The 10,000-nt window shown below is 47.5% G+C and overlaps 2 protein-coding genes across 2 annotated transcripts in view; both read right to left on the bottom strand.

Annotated features, from left to right (window-relative positions):
- The window catches only part of gpc1a (glypican 1a), a gene marked incomplete at both ends in the record, with an annotated part of 27,098 nt that extends 19,880 nt beyond the window's left edge, over positions 1–7,218 (bottom strand). Inside the window, 1 exon segment of the mRNA XM_084472948.1 lies at positions 7,044–7,218. Coding sequence (XP_084329074.1) covers positions 7,044–7,218 — 175 coding nt within the window.
- Positions 7,219–8,356: 1,138 nt separating this feature from the next.
- The window catches only part of LOC311353124 (uncharacterized protein), a gene marked incomplete at its 5' end in the record, with an annotated part of 15,250 nt that continues 13,606 nt past the window's right edge, over positions 8,357–10,000 (bottom strand). The window contains one exon of the mRNA XM_084472949.1: positions 8,357–9,439. Within this exon, the coding sequence (XP_084329075.1) occupies positions 9,329–9,439 (111 nt within the window). The 3' untranslated portion in view covers positions 8,357–9,328. The remainder of the gene's footprint in view (positions 9,440–10,000) is intronic.

A 10,000-nucleotide genomic window follows, 5' to 3' on the forward strand; every position in this document is an offset into this window, starting at 1 on the left:
GGCGTCTCGCTCAGGGACACCTCCACACTCAGCTTAGGAGGAGCCGGGGATCGAACCAGCAACCTTGCGGTTACCAGCCAACCCGCTCTACCTCCTGAGCTAATCCCGCCCCGCATGTGTGTCCCTGGAGACCACACACACACACACACACACACACACACACACACACACACACACACACACACACACACACACACACACACACACACACACACACACACACACACACACACACACACACACACACACACACACACACACACACACACACACACACACACACACACACACACTGTAGACTGTGTTCACGGTCAGTGAGGATGGGGAGCGGGAGAGGGCCATCCCTCTCTTCTTCCCGGGGGGGGGGGGGGGGGTGAGAGGGCGTGAAAACCACTGGAGTGGACAGTAGCTGTGTTGTCACGGCCTGGGATGATATTAAGGGCGTTGGATGCATTGGTGTGTTGCAGCGCACAGAGTTGTTGGAATGACACACACCCTTGAGGCGTTGCGATATCTTCGACTCTTACCACTCTCTCTCTCTCTCTCTCTCTCTCTCACTGAATTTAAACAAGGCACAAGGAGCTGCATTGTCCCACACCGTGGTGAATGTATCATCATGAGCCGTGCGGATGGCATTTAGGTAACATGATAAGTTGTCAGCCTAATGAATGGCAATAAAATGACAACACGCAGACACAGTATACACCTCTGTCGGATTAATAGAGAGAGAGAGAGAGAGAGAGACAGAGACAGAGACAGAGACAGAGAGAGAGCAGGAGAGAGAAAGAAAGAGGGAGCTAGTTTTTCATTTGGGCACTATTGATTCAGTGTGCTCACATTTGATTTTTATTGCCAAGAATCATTGCTTTTCTGCCATTTATCTTACGCTTGTACTTATTGATGTTTCATGTGTACATTATTGATTATGATTTGAGCCCCATTAACATTTGTTCCAGCCTCTGTCGAGGGGGGTCGCCTTCAGTTCAGCGCGGTGTGCTTTATACACCTTCATTGGTGTTTTCATTTACTGAATCAACCAAAGTGTGGTCGCACTGTACATCGTGTTGCTGAGCTAAAGATTCATTAGTGTACCAGAGAAGGAGGGTCTCTAACCAAAAGCGGGTCAATGTATTGAGCGCGGCCCAGTCCCATTTCTCTCCCCTTAACAAGAACACTTGCTTTGAGTGCCCTTAGCTGCAAGTCAGCTACCGAGCTGGCTAGCGTTCAAGGGTTGATTTTAAGGGAAAAACAGCACTCCCCCTTGCTCCCCTAAGTATTGGGACACCCTACCCCTTCACAGGAACGCGCAAAATCTAGGGTTAGGGCTCAAATCTAGGGGAAGGGGGAGAATTGGGACAGGGCCTAGATGAAGTGAGGAAGATAGGAAAGAGAAGGGCAAGCAAGAGACAACTCTCCCCTTCAAGCTTCTCCGCTTGTCTCCGCTCTCTTTCATTCTCTCTCTCTCTCTCTCTCTCTCTCTCTCTCTCTCTCTCTCTCTATCTCTCTCGTTCTCTTTATCTCGCATCACATCAGACATCATCAAACATTCACAGCTCTGCTTTTAACAGGTTTCCTGCCCCCCCCCCACCAAACCCCCAGACATCACCACCGTACATCACACACACACACACACACACACACACACACACACACACACACACACACACACACACACACACACATACACACAGCTGTGAGCTCCTCTGAAGAGTGAAGGCTGAGGGGAACTGGAGAGGAGGTAAGAGAACAATGGAGTGAAGGAGAGTCAGATACAATATGTGTGTGTGTGTGTGTGTGTGTGTGTGTGTGTGTGTGTGTGTGTGTGTGTGTGTGTGTGTGCATGAGCTTGTCCTTGCGTGTAAGTGTGTGTGTGTGTGTGTGTGTGTGTGTGTGTGTGTGTGTGCATGAGCTTGTGCTTGCGTGTAAGTGTGTGTGTGTGTGTGTGTGTGTGTGTGTGTGTGTGTGCGCACCAGTGACCAACGGGTGTTCTGAGTTCTGTTTTTTTTTCCAGTGAGTATCTGATATGGGACAGATGATGGCCAGTATTGTTTTCCATTTCTCATACACACACATACACACACACACACACACACACACACACACACACACACACGCACACATCACATTACAGTTGAGGAGTGTGTGAAGAGCCTTGGCACTGGGACACGAACGAGAGCAGAATCAGAAACGCCTCGGACGCCGAACGTATCACAACCAGGAAATTCAATCTGCCTCCCGTCCACATCACCTCCTCACAGCGCAGCTTTCAGAGCACTGGTCCGACCTGTAAGTGAACGAGGGACGTTCTCACAGACCTCCCTCCATCCAGAGGTCTGTGCTTCATACACCAGGAACCTGATCCCCAGAGCACCCTGCTCTATAGGTAATCTATCTGATGTAGGGGGTGTAACGATAACGCGTATTCGTACCGACGTCTTTCGGTACGGGTCGAACGGTTCGATGCACGTTTCATTTCGGTACGCACCGAAGGAAAAAAACAAAAACGTTTTCTTTTTTGGAAAAAGTTTTTATTGATGATCACACACTCTGTGAGTGTCTTGTCTGGTCCTGATGTTTTGTGTTGAGGACCACAATGGAAACAAGTCCTGGACTTTATTGTGTTTTTGTCCTCAATTGTATTTGATGTCTTTTCATTTGTGTAAGGCATTTGTTTGATACAATTTAATAAATCAAATCCAAAATCAAATCCAAAAATGTTTAATACTTAATGTTTAATAAAAACATACTGAACCGTGACTTAAAACCCGAGGTACGTACCGAATCGTGACTTTTGTGCATCGTTACACCCCCAATCTGATGAAATCTACGCTTGGTACTCGGGGTGAGACAGCTCGCGTGGCGCTCTGGACAAAGCCTCTCGCCCCACAGCGTTCCTGCTCACCTCCAGAGGAGACAAGACAGAACCACGTCAAGGTGGGGACTCCGACGCCCAACAGAAGTCCAGTCAAGTTTATCTTCGTTCGTCTTGTGAGACCGTCCTAATCTTGTGGGTTTACATTCTGTTCCCCAGACAAAAATGAAACTCTGATTGGCAGGAGTTTCTTTGAAGAAACATCACGCAGTGGCCTTATTCTGAAAATGCCAGACTGATCCATCAATCTATCAGGATGGCCTCATAGGGAATCAACACGCCAGCCTTCTGAGACAACAAGGAACAGACAGATTGGAAAGGGCAAAGAAAAACAACAACAAAAATCCAATGGGAAATTAAATTAATGAAACTAAACGGCCAGGATACGCGATGTGGAAACTGGTTTCAGAGAAAGGCATTCCTTTCTTAAACCATGTATTATAGTGTATATGTGTGTGTGTGTGTGTGTGTGTGTGTGTGTGTGTGTGTGTGTGTGTGTGTGTGTGTGTGTGTGTGTGTGTATGTGTGTGTGTGTGTGTGTGTGTGTGTGTGTCATATGAGCACATGGGTGTGTGCCGCTCTGCACATACAATACATGTGTGAACGATACATAAAGGTTCCCCTTAAGATAAGGTGTTGGCTTTCAGTGACTCTTCAACACACCCTGACAAACACACACACACACACACACAAACAAAACACCCTGACACACACACACACACACACACACACACACACACGCACACAAACGCACACACACACAAACACACACATTCTCATCCACAGGTACACATCCCCTAACTCTCTCTGTCACACACACACACACACACGCACACACACACACACACACACACACACAGACACACTATATATGGCCATCGGACCAGGATGTGGCTGCTCCAGTTATTGGGACCCTTGCAGGCACAGAGACAGACGTGCGGACGACGACAGGACGGCCCTCTCAGCCCTCTCGGCCCCGCGGGACAATGGGCTGTGGAGCGGAGCAGAAGAATAGCCTCTCGCTGCCGCGGGGAAGTCAGAGCCTCCACTGCTCCCGTTACACGGCGCTATAGAGCCCAGGGAAGTCCGACACCCCGGAGCAACCTACAGAAACACGTCCATTCACAGGCCTCCGGCTCCGTGCGGAGGGCGGCTCCTCTTCAGACACACAAAAGGGAAGTCCTCTCTGGTGTACCGGACAAAAAAAAACTGTGTGTAACGATAAAGGAGAATAGAGATATGAAAGGTTTGTGTTTACATATACATTACATATAAATTAATATGATTTTTTTTTTTATAATTTTTTTTTAGCAATTTCCCTATAGGAGATGAACCAAAAAGGCTGGTACATCTTAAGTGTGTCTGGACTGTGACAGACCACCGGTTCCTAAGTAGGGCAGAGAGTCTGAAAGAAAGGGGGGGGGGCGGGGGGGTGATGAGTGGGTGTGTGTGTGTGGGGGGGGGGGGGTCCATCTCCAGGCCAGCAGTGACCGGTGGCTGTGGGGGGAGGGTGACTCATTCTGGGCCGTTATGGTCGGTCTGTGTCTGGGTTGATCTCCATCATTCTGTCTCTGTCTCTATGTCTCTATATATCTAGCTGTCTCTCTCTCTCTCTCTCTCTCTCTCTCTCTCTCTCTCTCTCTCGCTCTCTCTCTCTCTCTCTGTATCTCTCTCTCTCTAAGTCTGTCTCTCTCTCTCTCTCTCTCTCTCTCTCTCTCTCTCTCTCTCTCTCTGTCACTCTGTCTCGCTCTCTCTGTCTCTGTCTCTCTCTCTCTCTCTCTCTGTCTCTCTCTCTCTCTCTGTCTGTCTCTCTGTGTCTCTCTCTCTCTCTGTCTGTCTCTCTGTCTCTCTCTGTCTCTGTCTCTCTCCCACTACAGAGAGATACTTTATTATTTGTAAAGTGGTTTGCGGCATCATAATATAACTAAAACTACACAAAATAACTCAAGTAGACAAACTCATACACATACTGTACTTCACAGCTCGCAGTAACGGGTGTCGACAAAAACAGAGAAAGAACAAACAAAGACCAGGGCAACTGCAGCCTTTGACCAGGATGGGGGGTTTGGGTACCTGGGGTTAGGTAGTGAGGGGGTTCAGGTACCTGGGGTTAGGTAGTGAGGGGGTTCAGGTACCTGGGGTTAGGTAGTGAGGGGGTCAGGTACCTGGGGTTAGGTAGTGAGGGGGTTCAGGTACCTGGGGTTAGTAGTGAGGGGGTCAGGTACCTGGGGTTAGGTAGTGAGGGGGTCAGGTACCTGGGGTTAGTAGTGAGGGGGTCAGGTACCTGGGGTTAGGTAGTGAGGGGGTCAGGTACCTGGGGTTAGGTAGTGAGGGGGTCAGGTACCTGGGGTTAAGGGGCTAGTGATTGACCTGTTTGAATACGGATTGGCTTGTGGTATGTATTGGGAATAGAGGGGGGCGATATCATTAAACAATAACAGTTCAGCTGAGAGGCCAGGGTTAGGGTTAGGAGCCTAGTCTCTTTCTCCGTCTCTCTCTCTCTGGCCCCCGCTCCCTTACCTTCTCTGCTCGGACTAGTTCTGTCTCTTTCTCGTGCCCCCTACCTGTCTCCCTACCTGTCTCCCTACCTGCCGCCTACCTGTCTCCCTACCTGTCTCCCTACCTGTCTGCCTTCGTCTCTCTTCTCTCTCTCATGGACCCACGAGACGGCAATTATTTACTCATCTGCCCTTGCAAGAGCGCTGTCACTGGGATAACACAAAATGACCTTCACGCCACCCACACAACCACACCCACACACACACACACACACACACACACACACACACCTGAACATTTATTCTATCTCTTTCGTCCTCTTCATGAAGGACTGACGCTTTCTGCCTGGAAAACCAGACGAAGAGAGAGAGAGAGAGAGAGAAGTTAATGAAACGACATGAGCAACAATAGAAAGAAAGAATGAATGAAAGAAAGAATAAAAGTAAGAGTGAGAGAACAAAAGAGAAAAAAAGGAGAGGAGGAACGAAGGAGAGACGACGGAATCTCCACATCTCCCGTCCAGCGTAAGATACACCCAATCAGTGTCTTAGATCGAGAGCTGATTACATCGCCTTCTCCAGAGAGAGAGAGAGAGCGACAGGAGGAAGCAGACATCATTCGTGATGTCTGCTCTACTAAAAGCCTTCTGAACCCGACTATCACCACATACTGCTGCTAGAAAGCCTGAATAATGCTTACTGAGTATCAAAATACAGATAAATCCACCGTAACATCAATAATATTTTTTATGAGGGTTATAACTATTAACTATTTATAAGGCTATCAAGACAATTATGTTTGGCCCTGTGGGGGGCCATAATTTGTTTGTACATGGAAGCGTCCTCCTCCTTTATCGCTCTATTGCATGTGTGTAAATGTCAGATAAACGGGCTGATATCGAGATGAGCATCCACACACGATGAGCAAACACACGCACGCTCACTCAAACACACACTCTATCACCCCCCACACACACACACACACACGCACGCACGCACGCACGCACACACACGCAAGCACGCACACACGCACGCACGCACGCACACACGCAAGCACGCACGTATGCACGCACGCACGCACGCACACACACACACACACACACACACACACGCACACACACGCACACACACAAATTGACAGCGTACTAGATACAGCGTTAAAGGGCCATTGTTGCAACATTATAACCCAGACACCAACGAGTGGACAGTGAGATCTGAATGTCTCAAACCTAGAATTGTTTGGTACCACACCAAACAATAACAGTATGAAAAATGACCAGGATTACCCTAGGAGCGCTAATAAGGCTATTAAGAGGACACGTGGTCGACCACTTGGACACGTGCCCGCAGACAATGAAGCGCTCTGCAGAACAGACTGCGTTATCTCCAGCCTCGCCTCAAAAAAGTGTCGGAGGAGAACAAACAATGAAACCGGCTGACGGGCGAGTCTGTAGCCTGCCAGGCTAGAACAATAGACTCGGACACAAAACACCGTTTGTACAATGGAGCTCGTTTAGACGCACACCTGCGTGGGACCCAGCGGAGACGCTCACGGTTGATACGGCTGTAGGAACTCGAAGCGATTTTTTTTTTTTTTTACTTGTGTTCTTCAAATAAACCATCCTAAAATGGGACAAAAAAAAGGGGTAAGGTTGCCTTTTCTGTACACTTACCGGACATTTCCTCCCGAGGTACCCCATTCAGGGTGAACCCCTTCCCGGTGTAGAACTGGCGGAGGTCGGAGCAGCTCCGGGCTTTGCCGTTCAGGCTCGTGCTGTTGGTGGCGCCGCTCCCCGGGATACCGGGACCCAGACACACCCAGACAACCAAAGTCCACCGGAGAAACATTCTGGCCCCAAATAAACAGTGAGGAATTGCCTTATCCTTATAGTGGGTTGCGTATGAGTCTTCTATTTGATATTGTTTAAAAAATTGCCACTGTTGTGAAGCCTACTCTTGAGGTAAGATGCAATGCGAGTAGGCGATCCCTTTCACTTCAATGGGGGGGAAAAGCCCTCAAGGAGCAGCGCAACCTTTCCAATCCTGAAAAAAAGAAAGATCCAGGAGAAAGGTGAGGGTGCAGAGAGAGAGAGAGAGAGCAGGAGTAAACGGACGCGGCGGTGTGCAGCCTGCAGCGGGAGGGGAGAGGAGAGCGCGGCCACGTCCGTCCAGGATGGCCCGGAACACCCGCGCCTCTGGCGGTACCGTTCCTCTCCAGACACCGGGAGATGTCTTGTTGTGAGGAGAGCAGGTGTAGCTCAGTCCAAGCTGTGATGGTCCCACTCGAGTTCTGCAATCCACCGGTTAGTCCTCATTATCATGGACCCGAAACAATGCTCTATATTCCAAATAAATATTCACTGCAAAAGGAATGGAAATTAAAAGCAGTTAGGCCTAATTGTAAGATATTTCCAATCGAAGAGGTGTGACTGGATGGCGGAGCGAATAGGTCTACACCGGCGACCACACCATCAGACCGAGGAATAAGAACACTGTGGTCGGCGCACTGCTCAGGTTAAAAAAAAAAAAAAAAAAGCTCTCTCGCTTTCTTTCTGCTTCTCAGTTATCTCTCTCCCATCTCCGTATCCCGTGCGGGGAGTTTCGCCGATGCGCGTTAACTGCAAAACGACGCCACCTGTCTGCAGGTCCCAAAAGTAGACCAATTCGAATTTGAGATGTCGAATTAGATAGAAATGTAAAAATACTTATACGTCTGCTTTTTCACGCAAAAGGTAGAAATTGATATAGAGAGCGAGATGAGAGAGATGATAGAGAGTGAGATTAGAACTAAATTGTAATATGAGTGATGAGTGATATGACTTACACTCCCATGGATTTCTTTGGCACCAGACCAATGAAGAAATTAGAGCTTTGTTACCCGTTTTTTTAGACAGATAACAAAGACTACTGAACCATGTTCCACCTAAGAAGCAACCCCCAAATCAGTCCAGTTACGACCTATTAGAATTTAGAAAGAGTTCCAGATCATTTACACCACATTTATTTGATCTCATGCAGAACCATTGTTGTGAAAATACATGATTTCAGTGAACTATCACATTATACTATGGACTAGAAATACAAATACAATGAATTTGTGATACAAACAACTTTCGTAGACCAACCGACATTCTGAAAACATTGTGAAAAATTGACCCGTTTTAACTCTGCATTCCCACTTATTTTGAATGACCGAACAGTAAAATTGTTATTTCATAATGTTTTTTGTTTATTTGTTCAGAAACTGAAAACCAGTATTTCAAGGTTAGTTACATTCATAGAATGATGCTAAACGGTGGCATGAAGATGGAACATTTCGACTAGACAGTTCCAAGTGTGTGACTGAGAATCACCACAACAAACCATTGCTTGAATATAGAGTTGTACATATAAATATGTGTATTTACATTTGTCTTCAAAAAGTCAGTAGTGCTGTGCAAACTATTAAAACAATGTTAAATAAACGTGTGTGTATATATATATACAAGAGGGTAAGTAGGCTAGGAAATAGGTAATGAAGAAAATAACCGTCCACAGCAGGAATCATGGCCAGCCTGTCCTCAGAATGAACAGCTTCTCCTCAGACTGGTCAGCTTCTCCTAACAGACTGGGCCGTCTTTGTATAAAAAGGTAAATAAATCTGGTGATTTAGAGCAGGGTTCCCTATGGGCTAACAGAAACATCCAGAACACCCCTGCAACACAAAATGAAAGTCCGCTTCTGTGACTGTCCATGTTCTCCTCTCTGCTGAACGGAACATCTTCCTGCGTGCCTTCATCATGGGTGTCTTGTTAATATCCGTTCCCTCCCCCACACACAACCACACCGACACACACACGCACACACACACACACACACACACAGACGCACACTAATATTTGAGGCGTTGTCACTGTCTCCTCTTCTTCTCCTGTCTTTTTTCTTTCTGCCAGTCTTCATCAAATGCCCCTCTTCCCACTCAGAGCGGTTCCCGTAGCGATAGGAGTAGAGAGATGAAGAGCAAGGCGGTCAGGGTCAGAGGTGAAAGGTGAGCCGTGGAGATGGAGGAAGAATCCCCCAGAACAGATACCTGGAGGGAGAGGAGATTCATCAGAGCAAAGAAACAACTGAAGAATCTTGGCAGACACAGCTTTGAGAGGGTCTGGTTGTGTAGAACTAAGGAGCGGTAAGACTGAAGACTGCAATCGACTGAATACATCGACCTCTCTGTCCATCCCTTTCCACTGACGACGGTGACCTGTACTGGCCTGTGTTGTGTAAGGGGCCAGAGGGTCTTTCCATTTTGCATGAAAGCGATATACATTTTCATCGCACCGAGGTCAATTATTGGCGAATTGCAAATCAATCAGTCGAACCGGGAATCTTTATCACAGTCACCAGTGACTCTGTGTATGTTGTGAGACTCAGTGATGGTGACAGTCGGTTTGCGTATCTCACACACACAGACACATATGTGTATATATATATATATATATATATATATATATATATATATATATATATATAGCGCCGTGGTGTGTGTGGATGTGTGGAGCCCCATCTGGCCGTGGATTCCGACGTCTGTGTCCAAGAGAGGGCTGAGCTTCGAGGACATTTATAGTGTTACCCCACGCTGTGCGGCGGTGGTTAT

This window comes from Micromesistius poutassou (assembly GCF_964030765.1).
Source record: "Micromesistius poutassou genome assembly, chromosome: 9".
Lineage (NCBI taxonomy): Eukaryota > Metazoa > Chordata > Actinopteri > Gadiformes > Gadidae > Micromesistius > Micromesistius poutassou.